General features: G+C 34.8%; 1 protein-coding gene across 5 annotated transcripts; it reads left to right on the top strand.

Annotated features, from left to right (window-relative positions):
- Positions 1 to 57: 57 nt before the first annotated feature.
- LOC108372828 (uncharacterized) lies at positions 58 to 24,014 on the top strand. 5 transcript variants are annotated; one of them, XM_017628606.1, is made up of 7 exons: positions 58 to 83; positions 19,602 to 19,861; positions 19,926 to 20,052; positions 21,041 to 21,184; positions 21,271 to 22,377; positions 22,669 to 22,890; positions 23,362 to 24,014. In XM_017628606.1, exons 2-7 carry the CDS (start codon positions 19,628 to 19,630, stop codon positions 23,508 to 23,510), a joined length of 1,983 nt encoding a protein of 660 aa, XP_017484095.1. In that variant the 5' UTR covers positions 58 to 83; positions 19,602 to 19,627; the 3' UTR covers positions 23,511 to 24,014. The 5 variants fall into 5 exon arrangements, with proteins under 5 accessions (XP_017484095.1, XP_017484093.1, XP_017484091.1 ...); XM_017628604.1 differs by lacking the exon at positions 58 to 83 and adding an exon at positions 904 to 1,140; XM_017628602.1 differs by lacking the exon at positions 58 to 83 and adding an exon at positions 904 to 1,148.
- Positions 24,015 to 27,340: the final 3,326 nt, after the last annotated feature.

The following is a 27,340-nucleotide window of genomic DNA, read 5'->3' as shown; positions in this document are numbered from 1 at the left end:
GTATGCGTTTCAGACAGCAGGTTATAAAATACAGCAAGTAGTCGATTTGAGTGAATCAAATAGGACTCTTTAAGGGAAAATATGTATGTATTTTTTATTAATGTTAGTCAGACAATTTATATGGTGTCCTAGGCCACCCGTTTATACTCTTCTCTAAATCTTGCAAAACCTGAATGGTTTTCCAAAAGAGAAAACTTTGTAAATCGTTCCATCCGTACACCGTGCAAGCCATTTGCAAGACTTAGAGAAAACCGCTATTGTTTTGATTATTTTTTACCGGCACTAAAGAATTCACTGCGCAATCGCCAATCTAGGCAGTTCAACTCATTGCAAACTCTCTTCAATATTTAATTTTTACTCTTTCGCATGGGTGCTCACTGAAGTAATTAAGAACAATGACAATTTTGTAATAAGTATTACCAATACCAGATTTTTTTTTTGTTTTTTGTGAAAAACGTTAATATGGCAAGAATAGCTTATTACAGCCGATTTTCTCACGCCGACAGTCACTAAGAAGTGAGCGTAAGACTTTTAAATATTTTTACCCGCTCACTTGAATAAATAATGTAGAACAACTCACCACTCTCAGTGGGTGGCTTTCGAACAATCGATGTTACGGTAGAAAGGTTCGGAGTTGTGTTGCAAAATTAGCTTTTTTTTAATTTGTCAATATCCACAGTACCTACATAGAAAAAGCACAAAAACTTTTATAGGTACCTAGAAAATGTGTCCAATCAATTTTTTGTTGCATTCGAAAACTTTATTGAGCAGAGCGCTTTGTCAGCAACACGGATTTTACTTAGTCCGGCAATCTGCATCCGTTTAGTGAAATTCTCACATGAGCTGACATCGCTGCCAACAAAAGTGGCCAAGTGTGAAAAAATGTGAGCGTTCGAATGGGAATCTCACAGTTTTCGAGCAGAACTCGACCGATAAGGTGTGTGCCAGTGTATTTGCTTTAGCACCCGTGACGCTAATTTGAAGGCAGCATAAAAAAGTGTATTTTATTACAGTCAATGTTAACTATTTGTTCCGTCAAAGAAATTCATACTAATTTATCGAAATAGTCGTTGGATTTGGTTGACGTGAAGCGGTTGTGTCAGTTAAATTTTGTAAAATCAATTGCTGTTATTCGATTAGGTATGAAGGTGAAGATGAGCCAAAGAAAATAAATGCTAATGTACATACATATAATACGATAACTACGTCAACGGGAAAATTCACAAAGTGCTGCTTAATAGTGGTAATATTAAAAAAAAAACACAACAATAAAAAAAAATTGCGCATTACTTTAAAATCCTTGAAGAATTAAATTTTTATTTTGAATAAATAAGAATAAGCAACAAAAGTTGTAAATGGCAAAATTTCAAGTGTTAAGTGTGTTATGTGTGAGCCAGTGTTTGCGTAATGAAATTTTCCACCTAACCATTTTGTTGGTATTTGCGGAAAAGCCTTTAGTTAGCTGAATGAAAATTGTCTAGTGAATGAAAATGTGGTAAATGCAATAGCAGAGAGCGCGAGCTGCATATAATTCTATACATATATACATACATATGTGCAGATATTCATTAAATAAAGAGCATTTTGAACTTGAAAGTGCTGAGTTGACCTGCCTGAACTTGAACCTGACGGAACGTGAACGTGAAAAAGATGCTGCTGCGAATGTGATTGCAACGTAGCAAGATTGTCGTCATCAAATCACCAATGCACAAAATCTATTCGTGTTTATCTATGTACATATGTGTATGTGGGGATATAATTGCTGTTTTTCTAAAAATTCAAATTTAAACTAAAAATACAGAAAACAAAACTTGGTGCCAAATTTAAAGCATTTCACAACCAATAGTCGGCAGTGAAACTAAATACATTCGTGCCTGTAAGCGCTTTCGTCATATAGAAATTTTCGCCTACAAACTATTGTAAATATATCTTTGTACATACATACATGTGTATACTACATTAGACTGCATCACCAAAAAAAAAGTTGCAGTTTTTCCACCAGAATTACAAAACTTATTATACATATCGTCGATGTTTTTGCAGAACCGCCCATCGACCTGTTTCAAAACCACCTAAATCGCTGTTGTGGCAAAAATGAGATTTGGTACAACTCAAAAAATCGTTATTAAAAGAACAGATTTGTAAAATAATAGCTATAGAAGACACCGCCTACCAAGGCATTGTCTTAAAAGAAAAACCATTTTTACACCATTTTCATCAAAATATTTCGAAAAATATTAAGATTTAAGTGAGCTGGTTCAATTTGAAAATACCTCCAAAAATGGATTTTTTATGGATAAAAATATGTAATTTCTTAATGGATTTTTTGAAAAAAAATGCCCTCAAATGACAAAACAGTTTAAGCTTAAAAACTCTGTGTAAAAAAAATTAAAAAAATCGTTTCAATGGAATCTTAATAATGACATTTTTGATGTTGTTTTTTACATTTTTTTCTCAAAAATTGGTCAAAGAAATACTTGAATAACTGGGCCAAAACTATACCGATTTAGACTTATGAGGTATTATCGGAAAGTTGTTTCTTACCCGTTTTATTTCAATCACAACATCTTAATTGAACTTGGAATGATGCTCGTTCATCTTATCTTTCACCTTCATACTTTACATGAGTTTATTTGCAAAGAAACCAAGCGAAAATACATTTCCAATGATACCTCATAAGTCTAAATCGCTAATTATTCATTAAAAATTAAAGATTTTGGAGGTATTTTCAAATCGGTTCAACGCACGTAAATCTTAAAATTTTTCGGAAAATTTAGCTGCAAGTCTTAAAATATAATAGATTTTATAATTCCAAATGAAAAATAGTACCAATTTTATTTTGTATGGGAAGTGATGCAGCCTAATGAGCATATATGTAACATACATGTTTGTGTATGTACTAATAACGGCCGGTAATAAAGGAGTTTTTTTTAATAAATTAACGTTACCTATGGTTTGAAAATCCTACATTCCCACTGAAAGGCAAAAAAGCCGTAACAAACTAACTAATTTTCTGTTACTTAAAACCATGTGGGGACTTTTAAAAAGTGAGTTTTGGATTTTAAGTTAGTTGTGACTTTTTTGCCTTTCAGCGGTATTAAGGTAACGATATGTATGTATGTATGTACATACATGTATTAAAACTTTAATTCTATTTAGCGGTATGACATAATGTAGTGATAAGAAATATGTAAATAGAGACACAAATATGCATACATACATGGGCATATCAAACAAATTGCTACGCAGAAGTGCTCAAAAAGTTGAAAAATTTAAATAATCTTTCTTCGAACAATTCGAAAACTTGCGCTAGAAACATTGTACAACTGATGGTTTGAAAGTGAATTAAAAATTGTGTAAAATCTTGAAACTTTTGACAAAGAGAGAACCGATTTTACTCTCCCATTTTCCCTACTTTTGCAGAGAACGGAGTAGGGTAAAAATAACAGCGCAAATGGACACTTAACTTTAGTTTTTCTCTTAATTAAGTTACGTTTACTTTATTTACTGGGAAAAGCCCCTAATACAACCCACTCGAAATCGCTGGGTAAGTGTAGGTTTATTCAAATAGGCAAGCATGCATTCTAGACTGGGTCGGTTCGTATAAAAAAAAACAAGCAAAAAACAAAACCGACTCCAATTCTCATATAAATATATATATATATCTAAACCAGCTTAGCATGGGACAACCTCTGAGACACTACCTTTCCGATGCAAAAAGAATTCGAAATCGGTTGACGTGGTCCAAAGTTACGCGGTAACATACATAAAAAAAAAATATATTTCCGACGAAGTGATAACCTCCTCCTTTTTTAGAAGTCGGTTAAAAACAAGTTTGCAATTAGCCCACCTACTTAGTTTGAGAGCTAATTTCCAGAAATGTTTGGCGCCTTAAGAATATCCGCTCTAACCAGATATGTGTTTTCTTCTTTACATTTTAAAATTTTGATATATGCGTAACCCTCAAACACTCTCTATCTCTAGGATGTTGAAAACTTCATCGGTTACTAAAGATGTTAGTTTTATGGTTCTTCTTCTTCTTATTTGATGCTGTAATCTCCCAAGCAATTTTGGCCGAACTCAACAAAGCCAATTGAAGCCAAGTCCTTCTCCACTTGATCTTTCCAATGGGGGCCTTTCTTTTCCTCTGCTACCACCAGCGGGTTCCGAGTTGAATACTTTCAGAGCTGGAGCGTCGGTGTCCGAAATTCTCTACCCTCTAACTGTTTGCTTGATGACAGGAAATACTTCGTCTTCCTTATCCAACTTGGAAAAGGAGGAGGAAACTTCGCAATTCTTATTACCGATGATGTCGATTTCATCAACGCATACCCCAGCAATTTCTACAAATTAACTGAAATATTACTTAGATTTCTTCTAAGTTGTAACTTAGGTTTTTTTAGTTTACACAGATTTCTTTTTAATCAAATTTATTTATTGATAGAAAATATCTTTTTGCATTTATGAAAAATAGTACGTTTACGAGCGTTTAGGCGAAAATCACTAAAAAGGTCATACAGATTAAGTGGACTGTATGCATTTTTCGACAACGCGTCTTTCACACCTCGGAATTAGTAGTAACTTGTAAGGGAAAAGCAATATAATTAAATCATTGGCAGACTTATGATAACCGAGCGAATCCATAAGATCTTACTAGATTTTTGTGTCGAAAAATTTTGTGCTGTCTGATACTTTAAAAGTTTAGTTTCATTCAGCTTCATTTTTACTAAGTTTTATTAAGTTCCACCTGTTTGTAATTAAATCTTGCAATAAATTTTTAACCAACTTCCCGTTGACTTGAAACTTCAAACTTATCTTAGAAGCGGATGCCCTAGGGGCGTAGGTGTCGAGATATTTGGAAAATCTGTATTTACTTAAATGGAAGGAAATAACTTCATACAAAATTTAGCCATTAGATGGGGTGGGTGTCAATTTTTATTTTTTTTATTAACGACTAATAAAAGCTTGACTTTAAAGCAAAATTAGTTTAAATTACTTAAACATTATTTACAATTTAGAGATTTTTTAAAACATTTTTCCGGCTGCTTTCCACTGTAAACACAAACTTACCACTTGCTGGCATTTGATCGACCCACTTATCGTCCAACCGGCAGGAAAGCTATTGATATAGTAATTGATAAGATTATCAGTACCGATATACCAATACATGACACGCTCATTAATTATGTTGGTACTCATGAAGTATGTATTTGCGCTATCTGTTTAGATTAAATAGACATTTAATTCGTTTGAATTATAAATTTGCTGTGCTTATCGCTGGTTATGAGATTCCAACACCCGAGGACACGGTACAATTCATTGATTAACACTAAAAAAAACTAAGTTGTCTTAGGGCCAGTTTTTCAGTGCCAGTTTAAAGTTAGATTACGTAAACTGCGCTTAAATTGAACAGCTGGCTGATATTTGATTGGCTAATCTTAGTTTAAACCACCCAACTCGAGCGTTTAAACTAAGTTTGAACCACAGCCGTGCACTGAAAAACTGGCCCTTAGAAAGTTTAAGCAGCTTAATTATATCGTCGTTTAAAGTGCAAAACCGCGTATCGGCAAAATGCAAAACCGCGTATGTGAAGTTTTAGAAATTATTTTCCAGAGTGTAAAAACAGTCATATTTCAAAATGGTTTTTTTATAAAGCAACCGCATTTCTGGCTAGTATATTTCAGGATGAATGGATAAGAATTGAGCCAAGAGCTTGTGTGAGCAAATCCAATTTTTGGCAGCCAATGTCAGTTACGCGGTTTTGCAGAATGACGATACGCGGTTTTGTACTTTAAACGACGATATGGAGTTATGGGTATCAAAATATCGACAGCTGGGTGGAAGATCTCGGCAGCTCTTTATCAGAATTTGGTTTAAGAAAGCTGAATTTCAGAATTTGGTTGAGGAACGCCCTATCTCAATGTGAATTCAATATAACGATTGTTTAATCCAAAATCGGCTGCGCTTCAGAGGTTGGCAAACAGTTTGGAAAATCGCGATTTTTAAGTTTTCACGGTTTTTGAGCTACAAATCCCCTAAATCTGAAGAATATGTCTAGATTGCATATATGTATGTATATAAAAATATAAAAAATACCCCTATAAAACATACATATGTACGTATGTAGATTAGATAGAAGAATTGTTCGTTCAAATGAGGCTGGCTTTGAATTTGTACGACAATTTTGAAAAAAAAATTAAAATCTTGCTACCTGTACTTTAAATAATATAAATATTTTTTGGTAACGAAGTGATTTCTTTATATTATACTGCAGTAAAATTCTACACAGATGCTGATATTGGCATTTCTTTGTTAATCAATATAATTTCAAGAATTGTACATACATCCGTATGCACAAATTTTAAATATTATTATCAGCTACTTTGAATTTACAATGTAATGTATGTATGTAAGTCTTTGTGTATGTATACTTGGTCATAGTTGTTTGCATTAGTATTGCACAAAATACAACTAAATATTAGCTAAACAAATGCGTCATGGTGCCGGCAAATCAAGTTGTTGAAAAATTTTCCAATCATTGTAAAATAATTAAATAGTAAAACACATTTTTCGTCTATCACTTGACATTAAAATTTTCTCACATCTACATATGGGTGTTTCCATCGGAAGGTCTACCTTGAAACAGTAGAAATAAAAGTCATATATCTAACGTATTTATGGGCAAATTTGGCTGCTACTGGTTATGTAAGCAGAAACATTATCTCTGTCTGATCCAGGGAACTGCAATTATTCGTGTTTTTAAGTAATTGGTTGAATAACACGAGAAATAGTGTTAGTGGATATTATTCATTGCAGAATATTCACACATATGCACTAACACTATTTTACGCTCGGCACACCACAAAGCGAGAGCATGTGCTGCCACATATTTTTTTGACATGTGCTCTTTCACTTCTGATTGTCATTGCACCATGATTTTGTTTCCATTTTTGTAAAGTTATTTACGAAGCTTCCAATTGCTCTAAATTTAACTTCTATTTTTGTTTCAGATTTACAGTTTTGGTGTCTGCAAACTAAAAAAAAGCACCAAAAAACGCACCAAGCACCAAACTCAAAAATTTTTGCGCTTTGAATGAAACAGTGCTCCTAGGAAATTGAATTTTCCGTCAGTGCCCAGCACAACTCAAAATTCGGCATATATTTGTCATTTACGGATATTATTAAACAATAATTTTTGTATCTCGAGGAATGGAGGAAAGTTAAATAGGTATATATGTACATCAGTTTTATCTTTTAAGCAATATGTTTTTAATTGTTTGTTTTTTATTCTATTTTACTCTGTACTCTAAAGGCAGTGTCACACGATTGGGCATTCGCCCAAAATTTGGTGCAAATCGTATCCTACAAATGTGAATGCAGAAATATTTTCCTTTATCCCAATCACGAAAAACAATTTGTCCAATTTTTTTAATAGAAGTTCGCTGTATTGTACCAATCGTGTGACTGCAAAACGAAAATGTCGTCCCAATTTTTTTATTTTACGCCGATAGCCCAATATAAAAAATTTACAAATCTGTACAAATGTACAAATCGTATGACACTGCCATCGCTATTTCGATATTACTTTACCAAAACCAAATCCTACCGAGGCCTACTGAATCCCTACATACAGATAAAAGTCAGCTAAATATACATATATATTTAGTTACCAAATCATGTGTTGATAGAAATATTTTTAGCTGCCTTTTTTCTGGGTGTAGTTTGATTTCCTAAAATCATTCATTTTCTGTAGGGACTAAAATTATTTGTCCGCCTTCATACTAAGTATGTGTCTAGTACATGAAAACATAGATATATATGTATATACATAGATTTGTATAAGTCCATATATGCATGTGAATGCATTTATGAACCATTTAATTAATAGCAGAAAGTAATATTTCTGGTTTTGCGCGACGACATTGTCCCAATACTTTCCAATAAAAATATACTCGTACTGTATTGTCTTTTATTATTAATTAAAATTTATTTATGAAACAACTATCGTTAATAAACACGTACCAGATTCGACTCAGATATCACGTCATTCCAACATTGTATGCGATAATAATTTCTGATAATTGAAATTTTTAGAATATTTGTGTTAGCGCAAGGCAAACATTAATTAGAGGCAAGAGCAGAATCTATTGATACAGAACTCGAATGCCATAAATTTAGTGTGAAAATCGGCTCCTTAATATGGATTTATGCCTTTGCTTTTCGGCTTAAATGGTTGCTGAAAAGGATGCTGTGCTATATGTATTTAGAGCATCGACTTGCCAACTACCTCTGTATGCACATATGTGCATAGCAAGTAGCGAATCGAACAAAATATCAGTTAAATACAAATCATTAATTTAAACAGTCCCTGAAAGCTAGGGAGCCACACATAACTATACGCGCTTATGTAGCTTTTTTGTTCTTTCACTATAAAATGGTTTCGCTAATATAGCAGGGCCGATTTCAAGCGACCTGAGAAATAGTGAAACGAAAACGGCTATAAAAATGTTTGGCATAAATCATATCGAGTGAACATGTGAACAGGTTTAAGCGTCGAAGCATGCGTGGAGCGATAAAACAAGTAATGAAAGGAGTTTTTTTGCAAGTCTTCGCATTGAAATTAGTAAAAGTAAAGTGTACAATATAATATATTGATAAATAATAATTATATATGTAGTTATAGCTCTTTTGTCTGTTCAATCAAGCTTTCACTATAGCGGCCCTTTTCAAACGCCAATGACGAATCTCATCGCATAACAATTGCTTTATTTACTGTGCCTAGAAGTGTGCCCAAAAACTTGACTTTAAGCACTCTGATAAGTAGTAACAGTTTTCTTAAAACACAGTATAAACATTGTTTCGTTGTCGGGTACTCAATAGGTCATAACAATAACATTGACATTTCTCACCATTAGAGAGCTTAAAATAAATTTGCGGCATAGTTTTAGGTGCTGTAGTTAAGACAATTGTCAGCCGCTGAGATTTGTCATTGGCTGTGGTGAAATAGGGCTGTTATTGTTATGGGCTATTGAGTACGTGGCAACGATGAAATTATGCTTATATTTATTTATTCGAAGGTAAAGTTTTAGGCGCAGTAGTTAAATCAATTGTTATGCGGTGAGTTATGTCATTGGCGTTGCTCAGCATTTGTAGCCATCGCTACCCTGCTTATCATGCAAATCTAGTTTGAAACAACGATACTTGATACCTGCGCCGGATATATAAAGTTCTTTACTCATTTTTATTTGAATTTAATATGGAAGCTGACAGAAAAAAACTTATTTTTCACTTAAATTGCTTTCGTGAAATCGGCAGTAAATATGAGATAGCATAAACCAGCCTAAGAAGAAAGATTGGTACTTTATTGGTATTGGCGAAAGTTGTCTACCTTATCAAAAATTAGTTTCAATGCGCGTAATTTGTACAAGGAAAGGCTAACTATAAGATTTTTTTTTTTGAATTTCAATGCATAGTTGCAATTCGGCATTATGTAGTTACACATTGGTACTAAAAGTATTCTGAAAAGTTCACAGATATGCCTATAAGCATATTTGTATGTATGTATGCAGTATGCACTTTTGTAATCAATATAAATAAATCTACATATTAATTTTAGATGACGTTCCTCTCGCAAATGCGAATTTTTCATTTGTATTCTTATCATCAGCAGATTTGATTTAGTACCTACTGGCTTATGTATACTTACTTGGGTATTAAAATATTTTATTCACAAAGGTCAATCATTTGATAGACAAATGCACAAATTTGTACACATTTTGCATACGAAGTAATTGAACTGCAGATAAAATAAATAAATAAACTTTTTTAATATACCACGCTTTTATAAATGGACTAGAAAGTAGAAAATAATATTTCTTAGTCCCATAGAATTTATTTTGATCACTTTTGATTTTGAAATTTTAGCAAAAGTCATTATAAATAATCTATGAGATTGAAAACGAAAAACGTGGAGCGCATACAGCTTTACGATGCCAATTCTCTAGTTGGTAAAAACCAGATGTCTTTTCTAGCTGGTATTGACTAAGTGCAGAAACCACTTGGACTAACCAGACTAATTTTCTTTTTGGTTTTTTGACAGTGTGATATATGAGTCGGTACATATCAACACTGCCTAACTCCACTGATGAAATTTTTCCAATTTTTTGCCATGTTCTCTGACCGAACAAAATAAATAGTTTAAACTAGAGCAATGTGACTAATTAATGTCGATAAGATTAAAAAGAAAAGAAATTCAATATTAACTATTTATTCAAAGGTGACTAGGTCCCACCGTAGGTGAAAATCAAATTTGCTTAAATCCGTTCCAGTCAATCATATTGTGCTCTGCTAATGCAAATTGTGACGTAGAAGTCGACACTTATCAAACCTGCTAAAGTCCCCGTTAACCCTTCTACAGTGTTTGGAATTTAATAATTCCTATAATTTTTTGGGTAGTTTTGACCCAATAATAGAAATTAGTCAATTTTAATAAAAAAGCGATATTTCAATTTGAGTCAGTTAATATTTTATTTATAACATGCAGACACTTTATCGGATAAAAGTTTCCCTTAAATACTAAATAATAATTTGGGTCAAAATGATCCAGCATCACTGTGGGTGTATGGAAAAACTATGTCGCATTCTAGAAAACAAAATAAAATAAAAATCTCCTTTATTTTTTGCAAACCTATAGCTGGTTATGCTCTTAACGAATAGACAACGCTGCACCTTATTTAAAATTACCTAACTCTGTAAAGTTTTTTTTCATGAAAATTTGCTCATTTTGACCCAATTATTGCAGAAGGGATAAGAAATGTTGGGAAATTTTGCTTCAAGACTAACTAAGTCCATATGGTATTTTTCATATGTGCTTAAGTGCAACATAAAGAATTCTTTATTTTGAATATGGCTTAACTTTCCATAATTTTTTCTCTCTCAGAGGCGAATCGATAGCTTTAGAGTGATTGAATCAGTTTTTCCAAACCGGTTTTTTTCAAAATTTTCGAGCGGGTTTTTTTGAAATCGTGATTTGAATTGAATAAAACTTAGTCCAAAAAAAAGCTAAGCAAAATACAGGTGTTAAAGTAATTTTTCTTAAAAACACATTTTGTGAAGCACTGTAGCGAAAAGAAAAAATGGATACATATTCGACGACATCTGATTCCAGTGGAGAGTTGATTCATGAAATTATTTAAAAACCCGGAGATATTTCAGCAATCAATTAATTGAAATATATCGTCGATGTTTTTGCAAAACCGCCTATCTTACGACACTCAAATTGTAAAGTAGAGCGAAAAAACGGCTTCACTTTGAAGGCATTGCCTTGATAGGCGATATTTTCTCTAGCTATGCGGCTCTTTTTTTTTATATTCTTTTTGCTTCGAAAATGTTGGCTCTTTTTTACATATATTTCTTTGCTGGATATTCTTTTCTATTTAGGGAGTTCACAAGTCGTGCTATTTGTCATATTTGCTCTTTTATACTATTTTTTAGAACAATTTTAAAAGTGTTGTTTTTGCTTTACAAGTAAAATTGTTGTATTACAATACAATTTTGAAAAATATGTCTACTTTGCTATTTGTGAGTGCTATTGGATCAGACATTTCTATTTATTTACATTTTTCCTTGTCTGAGTACAATAAAATATTCAAATTTTAAATAAAAAAATGGAGTCATCTCATGGCAATGGAGTAAGTTATCTTTTATTTATAACATATTTAACTTATTAAAGATCTTTTTTAATTCAGTGCAAAACTAAGCGTGTCCGGGGAAAACCAAGCATATTCAACCTAAAAGTTTCATCGATCTCTTCCTCCTCATCTTCATCGCCTAACAAAAATGCACCAAATAAATTTAAAAAACTCATAAATGACTTATTTGACGACTAACTTCCTTCCATCATTGCGTCCTGCGCGTACTTCTCGCAAATCGCAGCCATTAATTTGCTTTTCTCGCTTCTTCTGGGCATTATAAACTTTCTAAAGCTGTTTTAATAATTTTGATTTTGTCAAATATAATTGTTAAAATATTGTACAATAGCACACGAAAAAGTATGGGATGCTCACAAGTTTCATTTTACAACTGTTCTAAAAAAATAGTACAAGAGAGCAAATATGACAAATAGCACGACTTGTGAACTCCCTAATAGTGTTGTTTTTTTTTTATTTTATCCTTTTTATATACACATACGCAAATTGAGATCGAACATTACCTACAATTTTCCGATATGACGAAACATTTGCAAAACTTGAATTTGTCTCTACAAGGAGAGAATAAAAATGTTTTTGATTTCTCGCAAATTATTTTAAGGTTTGAAGCTAAACTAAATACTCTTTTTATTCACGATCCCAAAAAAAGAATATTTCATCATTTTCCATTGCTAGAAAAAAATATATCATGTGCAGATTTTGAAAAAAAAGATTTGCCGATTTGAAATTATTTAAATGTAGATACGTTGGCATACTTCATAAACTCTTTTTTATGTAACATAATTGAGAATGAATTTACAATATCCGAATACGCCTTTATAAGAAAAGCGAAAGAAGAAAATTTGGAGTTTTTGGAATTAAAAGATGATAAGGCACTGGAAATGCAACATAAAGCTTTGCCACTGCTTGAATTCCGGCAACATGTACCAGATTTGAAATATCCGCTGTTGAAAACAGCTGCGTGCCGTATGTTTAGTTTCTTATCGGAAACCTAAACCAACAACAAAATTTGTTGCCACAAGTAGTTGGTTCTTTGGGTATTCGGTTGTTTGCATCTACCACATCTGCACATACCAAGAGTAGCGATAAGCACTGCATTCTTCTTTCTAACAGCATAAGGGTTGATGCAACTATGAATTTATATATGCTTGTCATATGTAATACATGTGTAAATATGTATTGTACAAGTAAAGTCGCTTTTCCCTTGAACATCTATTATAAGTAATATGACCCTAAATAAATAAGTATGTATACATTTTCAGTCTATTATTTATGATATTGTTCAAGTGGATTGCATTGGTCGAGCTAGCGATCGTGCATGCAGACTAGGAATTATAATCCCGGGATCCCGGGATACCGTACTTTTTAACGTGTCGAAAATCCCGGGATTCTTGGCAAGTAGTCCCGGGATTTGTAATTTGCACTGATGGCAATAATAGAAATTCCTTTTCTTGGCCAGTATTGGCTATGTTTCTTTTTTTATTTATTTATTAATATTTTTTATAAATATCTAGCTCATTATACATATAACACCGAGCTATTATAAATTTTAAACACAAATATCAATATATTCGCGAAACCATGGGCCAAAAATTGTGTTTTTAGTTTTTCACTCCGACGTCAGTAATTCAAAAATGATTTACAAAATTCAGAGAAATGTGCTTCAAGAAGAAGTATGGGTATAAAATTAATGAGGAAATCCTTTAGAATTTAAACAGATTCAAGTTTCTAGTGCAGAGAGCTGGTAAATATTGAAAATGTAATTTTAAAATTGTATCCTTGAAATTTCGCAATATTTCTTTTTGAAAAAATTATATGTTAAGGGCTCATATAAACTCGATAACATCCACGAGTGTTGCTATTTTAAAGTATACACCGTATATTTTAAATTTTTGGTACAAAGTATAACTGTGAGTCTTTGTACTCTACAATGAAATTCGTAACGTCAAAATAGTATTCACAATTCGTGGCATTCGCGTACCTGATAATAGATAATGGTTGCATTCGCGTGCCTGTTATATATTGAAAGTTCTCAAAAACTATCAGCTTTTTGCGATCGCGTACGCAAAAAAACTGGCAATGTAATGGAAATTGAGAGAGCAAAGTGACATTTAATTTTGAGTTGAAGCTGAAACAACTGGTTGCAATCTACGCAAATCCCTAAATTAAATTTAATGGTTTGGAAGTTAAAATAAGTAAGATGCGACTAATTAAACTTGTAAGAAGGAAGTAATTATTCGTGTAATCAGTGAATTGTCTCAGGATAATACTTCGGGATTTTTTTTCTTACGTTTTCAATTTTATACTTTGGAATTTAAACAAAATTTCTAAAAGCTGTTCGTCTAACTTGCAAGTTTCGGCAAATTTTCTGTTCGCGTACTATTTTGGATATATGTATTTGTCTTGGGAGAGAACAGATGACATTTCGCCGGAACTTTGCTGTTGGACATTTTTTACTGGAGATTTTGAACGAACGTACCTATTGATTAACCAACATTTAACAGAACGGTTACGAATGGCTTTAACTGACTTTTGAATTGCCTTTAGTTATCTATCTCACGTACATTAAAATAATAATAAAATTATGTTTTTTTCATTTCTAATAATAATTTTATGTAAAACTAAATTTTTCTTTATGTGGCTCTTTGTAGCATTTAGAATTTACATGTAGCTCTTTTCGATGTGTATAAAGTTAGCGAAACAACATGAAGAAAAAAACGTCGCGTAGACCCACACATTTGCCGTTAATTAATTGTGGAAAAAAAAATTTTGTCGCTCTTGTATTATTTTAGATATAAGGTGTTTTGCTAACTTCTTAAAAATTAGTTGTTTTTATTATTTTTAACCAATTTTCAAACCACGTTCCAAGTCCGTATCTTCTTTTAAATAAGGCTGTTTAAACAAACAAAAAATTTACGACAAAATCAAAAACACTTTTTATGTACAAAGGAAGCCAAACGGCAAATAATGCAACAAAAAAGTTAATTGTTTTTATAATTTTTTACAAATTTTTAAACCGCTTTCCGAGTCCTTTTTTTTTGAAATAAGGCTTTTTAAACAAAAAAAAAAATTAAACGTCAAAAAACAGTTTTTGTGCACAAAATAAGCCAAACGGCAAATTATGTCACAAAAAAATTAATTGTTTTTATTATTTTTGATAAATTTTTAAACCGCTTTCCAACTCCCTAATTTTTTTATTAATGAGGCTGTTTAAACAAAACAAAAAAATAGGGACTTGGAAGGCGGTTTCAAAATTTGTTAAAAATAATAAAAACAATATTTTTTTGTGACATAATTTGCCGTTTGGGTTGTTTTTGTGCACTAAAATTGTTTTTGATTTTGTCGTTTAATTGTGATAAGGAAGCTGCTTAATTTTTTGAATTTTAATCATGGTGATTATTGTTTGTTTAAATTTCAATGTGGTACATGAAGCAACCGGTTTTGCTTTTTTTATTTTATTATTATTTTTTTCTTCTAAAAATTATTGAACATTGAAAAAAAAAATTGCAAAAAAATTTTTTTTTAATGTAAACAAATATTTTTTTTTCAAAAGTAAACTAGCTCATCTTGGAACGGCGAAAAAAGGCAAATTTGGACATAAAGCCTAGTCTATTGTCTTTGAGTTTGGAGGGGTGCTCCGCTAACTTTATATAAAGTTAGCAAAACACCTTATATCTAAAAAAATACAAGAGCGACAAAATTTTTTTTCCACAACTAATTGACGGCAAAAAAACGGCAAATTCATGGGTCTATGCGACATTCTTTTCTTCATGTTGTTTCACAAACTTTATACACATCTCTTTTCGGTCTCGGCCTTGCCCACCCCTGTCATATTATTATCTATTGTGCTTTTTTTGAGGGGTAGATTTCGGTTTTTATTATAGAGGATTATAGTTTGTAGTCACTAAATAATGTTAACGTCGTTTATGCGAAAAGCAAGGCGGACACATGTCTTTTGTCATCCATTGATATTTACATATGTATGTAGGGTGGTCCAAAAACAGTAAAGTCGGAATTGTAATGCTCTCACCCCCTAGGATTATTCTATATCAAAAAAAGTATACCCCTATTTTATTTAATTCAAAAAAATATTTGGAGGTCGCTCAAAGCGCTCAAAGTTTTTATATGTATTTTTATATGGGGAAAAAAACAACTTTTCGTAGAAATGGTATAGGATTCTTAAAAATCAATATTTTTCGATTGGAAAACTCTTCAGGAGACTTTCAATAATAATACCCAATTATTTATTTAAACACTTTTTAATACTAACGATTTTTTATTTGTCCCTGTTTTGATTTTTTTGGGGTTTTTGTGGGTGTTTGGCGGACCTATAAACTATGGTTGCGAGAAAAAAATGATTAGGTAAACAATTGGTTATTATTACTGGGAATTTTCTGTAGATAAACAGAGTTTTCGGATAGAAAAATATTGATTTTTAAGAATTCTATACCATTTCAACGAAAAATTGTTTCTTCGCCATAAATACATGGAAACTTTGGGCGCTTTGAGCGACCTCTAAATATTTTTTGATTTCAAAATAAAAAATAGGGGTATATTTTTGTCGGTAATGCACAATCCTATGGGGTGAGAGCATAAAAATTCCGACTTTACTTTTTACCCACATGCATTTTAGGACCACCCTAATGCACACATATATTTATTTGCGTGTAAATGTCTATTCATTATCGCTTTTTTCTAAATGATTTACTACTATTAGTGGCACAAGTTAACTTTTCATAAGCCAAACACCTTGCAAGAAAAATTGTTTATTGGTATATTTATTAAAACCACATTTTTCTCAATTACTGCGATTTTCACAAATGTTTAACAGTTGATTACCTATACATATACACTAGGGTGGTTAAAAGCTTTCTTTTCAGCCACCCCCGAACTGAAGAATACCGAAAATAGGGAGACCTGATTTTATTTATTTTGAAATTTAACATACATATTTTATGTGGGAAAAATATAGTTTTTCGTAGAATTGATATAGAATCCTAAAAAAAATATATATTTTTTTTAACGAATAATAATATTACCGTTCAGAAATCTCAAAAAAATTTAATTATGACTAATATTTAACCTCGATTTGAGTGCAGTAGCTTTGGTAGTTGGTAGTTACTGATTTATCGAAGATTTCGTATTTCTGTCAATTACCGTTATAAGGGAAGTGGGCGTGGTTATTGACCCATGTAAAAAAAATATTTTACAGATTTCTTAGTGAGACTCGAGGTAATATTCGTGTCGAGTTTGGTCGGGATTGGTAAAGTTACAGAATTTCATCAAAAGTGGGCGGTTACCATATTTTTGAAGTGTAAATAAAGGACAAACTTTAATATCTATTCTCTATTATTTTATTAAATTCAATAACTATATACACATTAAACCGTATCACTTTATTCCTTTTAGCAATTTTCTAAGTGCTGAGAATTTATGAGTCTAAAATGAGTCTTTCTTTCAACATAAATATGATTTTAAGACCAGTCAACCAGACTGACTAATTTTTTTTTTTTTGAAGTTGAAGAAAAGTAACAAAGTTCACGTAGAAGTAAAAATTTATTAATAATCAAAATTAAAAAGAATATTTGTTTTCAAGGCTGAGAAAGCGTCATATTTCAGACTCTAATATGACTCCTAAATTGGGCTCATTTTGGCATGCCCTTCTAAAATATCGGCAGCTTAGAGTGAAAAGTTGCTAAGTCCACTTTTTATGAAAACTCGTATTTTGATACAGGAGGCTAGAGAAATTGAAAATGCATCGTTTCGAAAAGGTGCTTGTTTTATGTTCTCTCGTTTATATTCCATGAAAGGAAAATTTGCTAAGTCCACAAGAAGCTCCGAAAATTCGATAAGGCCAAAAAGTACAAAATCTTTTAATAAAGATCGAATCACTCTGATTCGTATGGAGCGTTGCTTTGCTTTAAACATGCAAAATGTTGTATTTAAAGCTTTGCGAAAAACTTGAAGAAAATGATTATAAGAAGATTTTTCTTCTTCTGTAAAAATTTTAAATCGGGACTTTGCAACTTTTCACTCTAAACTAGCGATATGTACCTACTATATCTAAATATTGTATACGCATCAGCTGACATACTACATTTACAATATGTATGTTCAGGAAACTTCCAAGAACAATACCCAATTGTCCTTTTACTAACTATTCTTTTATAGGCCTCTAAAAACCTCAAAAAAATGCAATGGGCGGGGGGCGACAAAACAAATCGTTACTTTTAAAAATGGTTAAATAAACAATTACTATTCAATATTTTTTTTTTTTTAATAAAAAACCAGGGTATAATTTTTTCGGTATGGAACAGTCCTTGTGGCTGAGAGCATTTCTGGACCACCCTAGTGTACATATACATATCGCCGTTTAAAGTACAAAACCGTGTATCGTCATTCTGCAAAACTGCGTAACTGCCATTTGCTGCCGAAAATTGGATTTGCCCACACAAGCTCTTGGCTCAAGCCTTATCTATTCGTCCTGAAATATACTAGCCAGAAATGCGATTGCTTTATAAAAAAGAGAACTAGTTTGAAATTTGAGTGTTTTTAATAATAATAATAATAATAATAATAATAATAGATTGGCGTTAGTATTTGGCCGAGCTTCTCCTCCGATTTGTGGGGTGCGCCTTGATGTTGTCACACAATGAGGAGGGACCTACAGTTTTATGCCGACTCCGAACGGCGAGTGTATTTTAATGAGTGTTTTTACTCTCTATAAAATAATTTATGCAACCTCTCATACGCAGTTTTGCATTATCATGATACGCGGTTTTGCATTTTGCTGATACGCGGTTTTGTACTTTAAACGACGATATGTATTTACCTACAATTGTACAACGCAGCTATTGTTTTTCCTCTATGAAGCACGTAGCACTTGTTGCGGAATATGCACATATTGCAGTAACTTGCTGATGACGGAAACTAATAATAAATAAGATACATACATGTATATATGTACATATGTAAGTGCAATAGTAATTGGTAAGGCTAAGACGTTTATACCATCTTTTTTTATTGTAATGTTCTTACATTGTATAAAATTTTATGTGGCAGTCGTGCCTACGATGTTTAAGTGCCTTCAATAAAATGTTCAAAAGAACATCCAAAGTTTCTAACTTCCGAAATTTATGTATCTGTTTTTAATGGCAATAAAAAGTCTAAAAATTTTCATCGAACCTTGTTCTGGGGCGAGAGCCTGCTTACGACTCTCGAGCACGCATTGAACTCTGAACTTTCCACTTGTAACTAAAAATTCTTAGGAAGCCCAACTGAGTCCACAAAATAGTTCTGGTCTTATAAAAACAATTGATAATCCTACATTCGACACCTCGCCTTTAATCCACCAATCAATCGCATGACACCGATAACAGTTTTAATGTATTTTTTTGCAGCCTAAAGTTAAAGAGTATTATCTTCCTATTGGAGAGAGTCTGGATATAGGGATGTCAGATTATTTTAGTTTTTGGAGAAATTCCATTTTCTATGCAGTACTTTGCAGTATACTTACTTACTGGTCCGATCGTCATTCACAAAAAAATTGACCTTCTGCCATGAAATAGCTTCTAATCAAGGCACGTGTCGCTCAGAGAAGGCATATAACTGCAACAACAAGACTCACATCACAAATCGGAAGAAAAGCTCCGCCAAACACTTAGTTTGGGAACGCCGTAACGTTTTTTTTTCGTGAGGCATCCTAATATTCATATTGCTTGACCTAACTTTGGAAACCTCTGTGACCTGATCTATTTATGTACATGAATACGCGCTCTTATGGCTTCGTCCACAAAAGTCATTCATCACTTTTCTTAATACACGCACTGCTACATAGTTCTTTTTCCGACAGCCTGTGGAATATTTTAACTTTTATTTTTTTCCTATTTTTAGTATTCGCCTATAAATATCAATGAATAATGGAAAAGTCAACAACATACGACATCAATAGCCATGTCTATCGAGAGACCATATTACCCAACACCGACGTCAAACACAATAATATCGAAGATAACAGTAAAAATCCGACAAAAATCACGTCACAGACGAAGCCAAAGAAAGTGCGGCGTGACAAAAGTGATTTGGGTGAGAATTTCAAAGCGCCAGATGGTGGCTGGGCTTGGCTGGTGTGCATAGCTGCGGGTTGTTCGAACGTGAGTAGTGGCATAAATTGTGTCTTAATTACATATTTACATTATATTTTTCCTAATATTTCAGCTATCGATCTATCCATGCTTGCAGCAGTTTGGTTTTATATTCCGTGAACGTTTGGCCATTTTAGGTCTAACCAGTTCGGAAATTACGACAATCATTAACACAAATCCAGCGGTGTCGGCATGTACAGGTAATAAGTAGCTACTACATATATTTCGGAAATATTACCTCTAATATTATTTTAAATAAAATTCCGTTTAATTTTTTACACACTTTATTGTAGTGAGAAAAATTAGTTTCCCGTTGTTAAAGAGCGCTATGAGAAAACACATTCCCTTAATCGAAAAAAGAGTTCCAAATAAAATTAGGTTAGTTCTAAAGGCTGATTTTCACGATGTCATATTTTGACGCCAAAATTTTTCGGCATATTTTGACCCAACTTTATCTCCTTTACCCATCTCTAACCTATTTAATTATGGGCCAAAAACTGACAGATAACCGATATAGCAGGGCTTGTACACGACTAAAGATCTATCCTGATCGAAATCAATCAATATACCGCTTTTTAATCTCATTTGACAATGTGTTTTCACTTATTTGACGACAAATGCCATTGAACTTGATATAGTGAAAATAATTTCAGACGGGTGAAGAAGCGTGATCCGAGGTGTTGGAGTCGCCTTAACTGCAGGTCTAGACATCGCCTTAGATAGTATTCATTTGCTTACTCCTAATTCCCAATGCGGTGTTTTCTTCAAAGGCAACTACATATACGTGATCATTGAATCATCAGATCTGCAGGTTTTCGGATGGCCTCCGTCTCTTTTCCATTTAATCGCGACCATAAAGCTTTTCAGGCCTCACCATCATCTCAAATCGGACATCTTCTCAGCTGTCTCAGCAAAGAGTGAGGTTATGACATGAAACTGGACTTCTCCCTTTTCTTTAGCATGAATTTCAGCTTTCAACATCAATCAGCAGTCCTATGAGTTAAAATCGGCGCTGATTCTTTACTCCAACATTTAAACATCTCTGTCCCATTCCAGTATAGCGAATAATTTGAGCGTTGAGTTTTTAAGTTTTCGCTGTTTTGAACCCATAAAATAGGGTCCTAAAATAAATTCGGCATACAAAATTACGAAATATTTTCATACAGTTAACTCTCTTATTGTTTCCAGGTCTCTTAAATGGACCTATGTTTCGACGCTTTACATTTCGTCAAGTTGCCTTGGCGGGTTCACTTTTCATTTTTGTCGGTCTAATGCTTACAGCCTTCTGTGAGTCTTTCATCGGCTACATGGCAACCTATGCGATTCTTTTTGGTAAGTCCTTCGCATCATCTCACACTTATAGCTTTTAAACCTACATACATACAACTAATACACGGCTTTCTCCACACACCGCAAAGGTTTCGGCGTGGGCATCAGCGTTTCCGCTTCTTCGCTTGCCATCAATACCTACTTCAAGAACAAACGTCGCCGCGCAGCCGGCTTCTCATGGACACTCACTGGTTTGGGACCGATATTCTTGCCTCACGTTGTCACACTATTCCTCTCCTACTATGGTGTGCAGGGTACGGTGTTCATTTTCGCCGCTCTCTCACTACATTCAATGGTTTGTGCACTCGTCTATCAACCGGTGCGTTATCATGCGCCACCACCCGATATTGCTGAGACGGCCGGAGATTCGGGTATTGCAGCCGGCAAACCAGAGTATCTGTGTGAATACTGCCAACAGCAAAACAAACGTAATGGCATCTTTTCCAGTCAATATTTGTATCAAGACGATGACGAAGCTATGCCGGGGTATGAAATAATTGAGCCGGGTACACCGATGTTGTCGCGCGCCAACGACGGTTGGTTCGGTTCGAAGTTGTCGTTGGCCTCAACGCACAAAGGTGGTACACCACGCTTTCGTACCGTAGCCAGTTCCAAAGATATCGAGGGCATGACTCGTCTTAATCGTGTGATATCTGAAGAGGAATTGAAGACGGCCGAGGTTTACAAACCGAACAACTTCAAACGTGAACGGGACGAGGTGTTGCTCAAACATTCGAGCAGTAATGCCAATTTCCGAGCGCCACATCTTGGTGGATTGCATGGTGCGATAGCTCAATTGCATTGTACTTGTGCCGAGGAGCGTATGCTTCTCGAAAAGGCACAGCTTCGCTCAAAGTTTGTAGATAAAAAGCTGGAAGCGATGGCTGAAGAGGATGACGATGCTGCTGTGTCGGTGAAGAGTTTTACTTTTATGCAAAAAGTGATCGCGTTCTTCGATTTAGATTTATTGCGTGACTTTACTTTCGTCAATTTAGTGGTGGGTTTGACGATGATCAACTTCGGCGAATTGAATTTTTCCATACTTACGCCTTTCATATTACATGATTTCGGATTTACGACGTCACAAATGACGTCGGCGTTGTCAGTACTTGGTGGAATGGATATTATCGTACGCTTTATTGTGCCATTCGTGACGGAGAAAATACCCTGGGATAATCGTGTGTTCTTCCTAATAGGTAAGGGTTAAGGTGGGTGTGATATAAAATTTTTATTTTATTGGTAAGCATTCGTTCACTATTTATGTGAAATAATCTAGCTTGGTAAAATAGTTTTGGTCTCTTAGATAACTTCAAGGGACTTACATATCGACGGCTGAGTGAAAGATTTTGCTATCTCAGTTATTTTTATTTTATATTTAGTTAGGTGTTTTCGAACCGGCCTACATATATGTACATACATACATGCATACGTTTTCATATCTATCATTTAGCATCTTAAATTCAACAATAAAATTTTTCCTTCCACAGGCGTTGTCGGCATAGCTATTGGACGCACTGTTGTAGCCTGCACACGCTCCTACACAGTCATACTCTGCACCTTTGTCTGGATCGGTATGTGCAAAGGCGTGCGCACCATATTCTGGCCACTCATCATACCCAGTTGTGTGCCGTTAAAGCGTTTGCCTGCCGCTTCCGGTTTACAACTGCTCATTTCCGGTCTGTTTACGTTCGCTTGTGGGCCGTTTGTTGGTGAGTTGGACAAAGCGATTTGACGCTTTACTATTATTAACTTTTTCTCGCAAAATTGTCTGTTATATGTATGTATATGAAGTTTTATATTTACCTACATACATATGTATGTACGTATGTATATTAGGGTGCATCACTCACGATAAAAAAATGGTATATAAATTATTTCTTATACATATTAAGATTTATGTAAGTAAGAAAACTGATTTTTGGAGGTACATATTTTCAATCGGTCTAACTCACGTAAATCTTAGTATATTTCTGAAATATTTTGACGGATATCTTAAGATATAATAAATTTTATAAGTCCAGTGGAAACCCCGCCATCTTTTGTGATAGTGCCCTCTAATGTACAGCCGTATATTTAAATTATTTTATATTTATTATATTTAAATTATGTAGTACGGAACCTACTTTTCCACTGCTGCCATTACCTGCATTCACTACACATTGCCACGTTTTTAATTTCAGGTCTCATACGCGATCGATTCAATTACTCGATCACCCTGCATTTCCTCAACGCAATGTCATTTATGGCTGCTACTTCGTGGTCGATAGAGGCGCTAGTGCGGCGTCACCGTCGTCGACGCCGTAATCGTCAGCAACCTTGCGATACGTGACTGTATGCTATTAACGTCGCTAGACATTTACTTAATTGCCGGCAGATGACGCTGTCAAATGAAAGACACAAACCGGAACGTGTTATTTATATTAGAGATGTGTGCTGCCGGCGATAACATTTCACTTACTCTTTGTAGAAATAGCAAAGCATATCGGAAGCCTCTGGGAAAGACTTGTGTTTCTACGTGAAAAGGGGTAAACTTTGCTCGCACGAAGACTATTATATATTTTTTTAAGCAACTAGAGAATTCTTTAATAAATCCCACACTTCCCTCTTTTGTACATATATAAAAATTAAAAAGTTCCTTGTTTTATAGTAGCTGTACTAAGGCATTAATAAATGTATGTAAACGTTAAAGTCCAAAAAAATGCCAAAAACATTCGGTTTTCCGATAAACAAAAATATGTGGTATCTAGAGAATTATGTCGGATTAAAAACCTTTGCTTATGCAAACATACTTATTTTCGAATGTGATATAAAAATAAAGAAAAACAAGATTTTTTATGTACATATGTATGTATAAGGTTACCTTATTTTTTAGGGAATGGGTCGATATGGAAATAAACATATGTACATATAGGGTGATCCATTTAGGCCTTGGTTTTTTAATTTTAAATAAAACTCTTAAAACAGAACTGGATGCAAGGCGAATTTATATAAGGTACCACCTTATATAAGGTATCAACACATACAAGAATTACTTGTACTTTGTTTTTGCTTTTAGGGGACCATTGTCAAGTTTCAGCTATTCTTCACAGAATGAAAAAAGGGCCGCCAAAAGTTCAAACACTCCCTTTTCCCTCACCCACTACCGAAATACAAAATTTTGACAATCAAGCGCTGCTCGCAGCTGATGAAACGACACCAATTGATTTTTGTCGGATTTCCCGCATTTTTTGGATACAATTTCCGGCCGTAGAAATGTAGCCTATGCCCAGGGGCAGGAAACGAAAACTTAAAAAAAAAATTTCCGCCGAAAAATTTGCTGCCCATTTCTGCTCGCCTGGTATTTTTTGTCGGTGGGCCACCGAAATTGATTTTTGCCGGTCTTCCCGAATGTTTTGGATAAAATTTCCGGTCGCGGAAATGTAGCCTATGCTCAGGGGCAGGAAGCGAAAATTTAAAAAAAAAAATTCCGCTTCCACTTGCTGCCCATTTCTGCTCGCCTGGTATTCTTTGTCGGTGGGCCACAGAAATTGATTTTTGCCGGACTTCCCGAATTTTTTGGATAAAATTTCCGGCCGCGGAAATGTAGCCTATGCTCAGGGGCAGGAAACGAAAAATTAAAAAAAAAATTTCCGCTGCCACTTGCTGCCCATTTCTGCTTGCCTGGTATTTTTTGTCGGTGGGCCACCGAAATTGATTTTTGCCGGACTTCCCGAATTTTTTGGATAAAATTTCCGGTCGCGGAAATGTAGCCTATGCTCAGGGGCAGGAAACGAAAAATTAAACAAAAAATTTCCGCTGTCACTTGCTGCCCATTTCTGCTCGCCTAGTATTTTTTGTCCGTGGGCCACCGAAATTGATTTTTGCCGGACTTCCCGAATTTTTTGGATAAAATTTCCGGTCGCGGAAATGTAGCCTATGCTCAGGGGCAGGAAACGAAAAATTAAACAAAAAATTTCCGCTGTCACTTGCTGCCCATTTCTGCTCGCCTAGTATTTTTTGTCCGTGGGCCACCGAAATTGATTTTTGCCGGACTTCCCGAATTTTTTGGATAAAATTTCCGGTCGCGGAAATGTAGCCTATGCTCAGGGGCAGGAAACGAAAAATTAAACAAAAAATTTCCGCTGTCACTTGCTGCCCATTTCTGCTCGCCTAGTATTTTTTGTCCGTGGGCCACCGAAATTGATTTTTGCCGGACTTCCCGAATTTTTTGGATAAAATTTCCGGTCGCGGAAATGTAGCCTATGCTCAGGGGCAGGAAACGAAAAATTAAACAAAAAATTTCCGCTGTCACTTGCTGCCCATTTCTGCTCGCCTAGTATTTTTTGTCCGTGGGCCACCGAAATTGATTTTTGCCGGACTTCCCGAATTTTTTGGATAAAATTTCCGGTCGCGGAAATGTAGCCTATGCTCAGGGGCAGGAAACGAAAAATTAAACAAAAAATTTCCGCTGTCACTTGCTGCCCATTTCTGCTCGCCTAGTATTTTTTGTCCGTGGGCCACCGAAATTGATTTTTGCCGGACTTCCCGAATTTTTTGGATAAAATTTCCGGTCGCGGAAATGCAGCCTATACTCAGGGGCAGGAAACGAAAAATTAAAAAAAAAAATTCCGCTGCCACTTGCTGCCCATTTCTGCTTGCCTGGTATTTTTTGTCGGTGGGCCACCGAAATTGATTTTTGCCGGACTTCCCGAATTTTTTGGATAAAATTTCCAGTCGCGGAAATGTAGTCTATGCTCAGGGGCAGGAAAGGAAAAATTAAAAAAAAAAAAATCCGCTGCCGCTTGCTGCCCATTTCTGCTCGCCTGGTATTTTTTGTCGCTGGGCCACCGAACTTGATTTTTGCCGGACTTCCCGAATTTTTTGGATAAAATTTCCAGTCGCGGAAATGTAGTCTATGCTCAGGGGCAGGAAAGGAAAAATTAAAAAAAAAAAAATCCGCTGCCGCTTGCTGCCCATTTCTGCTCGCCTGGTATTTTTTGTCGCTGGGCCACCGAACTTGATTTTTGCCGGACTTCCCGAATTTTTTGGATAAAATTTCCGGTCGCGGAAATGTAGCCTATGCTCAGGGCCAGGAAACGAAAAATTTAAAAAAAAATTTCAGCTGCCGCTTGCTGCCCTTTTCTGCTCGCCTGGTATTTTTTGTCGCTGGGCCACCGAACTTGATTTTTGCCGGACTTCCCGAATTTTTTGGATACAATTTCCGGCCGCGGAAATGTAGCCTATGCTCAGGGCCAGGAAACGAAAAATTTAAAAAAAAATTTCAGCTGCCGCTTGCTGCCCTTTTCTGCTCGCCTGGTATTTTTTGTCGGTGGGCCACCGAAATTGATTTTTGCCGGACTTCCCGAATTTTTTGGATACAATTTCCGGCCGCGGAAATGTAGCCTATGCTCAGGGCCAGGAAACGAAAAATTTAAAAAAAAATTTCAGCTGCCGCTTGCTGCCCTTTTCTGCTCGCCTGGTATTTTTTGTCGGTGGGCCACCGAAATTGATTTTTGCCGGACTTCCCGAATTTTTTGGATACAATTTCCGGCCGCGGAAATGTAGCCTATGCTCAGGGCCAGGAAACGAAAAATTTAAAAAAAAAATTTCCGCTGCCACTTGCTGCCCATTTCTGCTCGTCTGGTATTTTTTGTCGCTGGGCCACCGAAATTGATTTTTGCCGGACTTCCCGAATTTTTTGGATAAAATTTCCGGCCGCGGAAATGTAGCCTATGCTCAGGGGCAGGAAACGAAAAATTAAAAAAAAAATTTCCGCTGCCACTTGCTGCCCATTTCTGTTCGCCTAGTATTTCTTGTCGGTTGGCCACCGAAATTGATTTTTGCCGGACTTCCCGAATTTTTTGGATAAAATTTCCGGTCGCGGAAATGTAGCCTATGCTCAGGGGCAGGAAACGAAAAATTAAAAAAAAAATTTCCGCTGCCACTTGCTGCCCATTTCTGTTCGCCTAGTATTTCTTGTCCGTGGACCACCGAAATTGATTTTTGCCGGACTTCCCGAATTTTTTGGATAAAATTTCCGGTCGCGGAAATGTAGCCTATGCTCAGGGGCAGGAAACAAAAAATTAAAAAGAAAGTCCTCTGCCACTTGCTGCCCATTTCTGCTCGCCTGTTATTTTTTGTCGGTGGGCCACCGAAATTGATTTTTGCCGGACTTCCCGA

The sequence above is a fragment of the Rhagoletis zephyria genome, unplaced genomic scaffold, assembly GCF_001687245.7.
Source record: "Rhagoletis zephyria isolate East Lansing unplaced genomic scaffold, Rhagoletis_zephyria_1.1 Rzeph_scaffold_06069, whole genome shotgun sequence".
Taxonomy (NCBI): Eukaryota; Metazoa; Arthropoda; class Insecta; order Diptera; family Tephritidae; genus Rhagoletis; species Rhagoletis zephyria.
The sequence above is the reverse complement of the archived record's forward strand: the minus strand, read 5'-3'. Positions and strand labels throughout refer to the sequence as shown.

What these genes read in the sequence shown, in the direction of transcription:
- LOC108372828 (XM_017628606.1), top strand. Translation starts at nt 19,628, where the DNA reads ATGGAAAAGTCAACAACATACGACATCAATAGCCATGTCTATCGAGAG. An exon ending in TAGCTGCGGGTTGTTCGAAC is followed by an intron (nt 19,862 to 19,925) that starts GTGAGTAGTGGC and finishes CTAATATTTCAG; the next exon opens with CTATCGATCTATCCATGCTT. An exon ending in TCGTGTGTTCTTCCTAATAG is followed by an intron (nt 22,378 to 22,668) that starts GTAAGGGTTAAG and finishes TTCCTTCCACAG; the next exon opens with GCGTTGTCGGCATAGCTATT.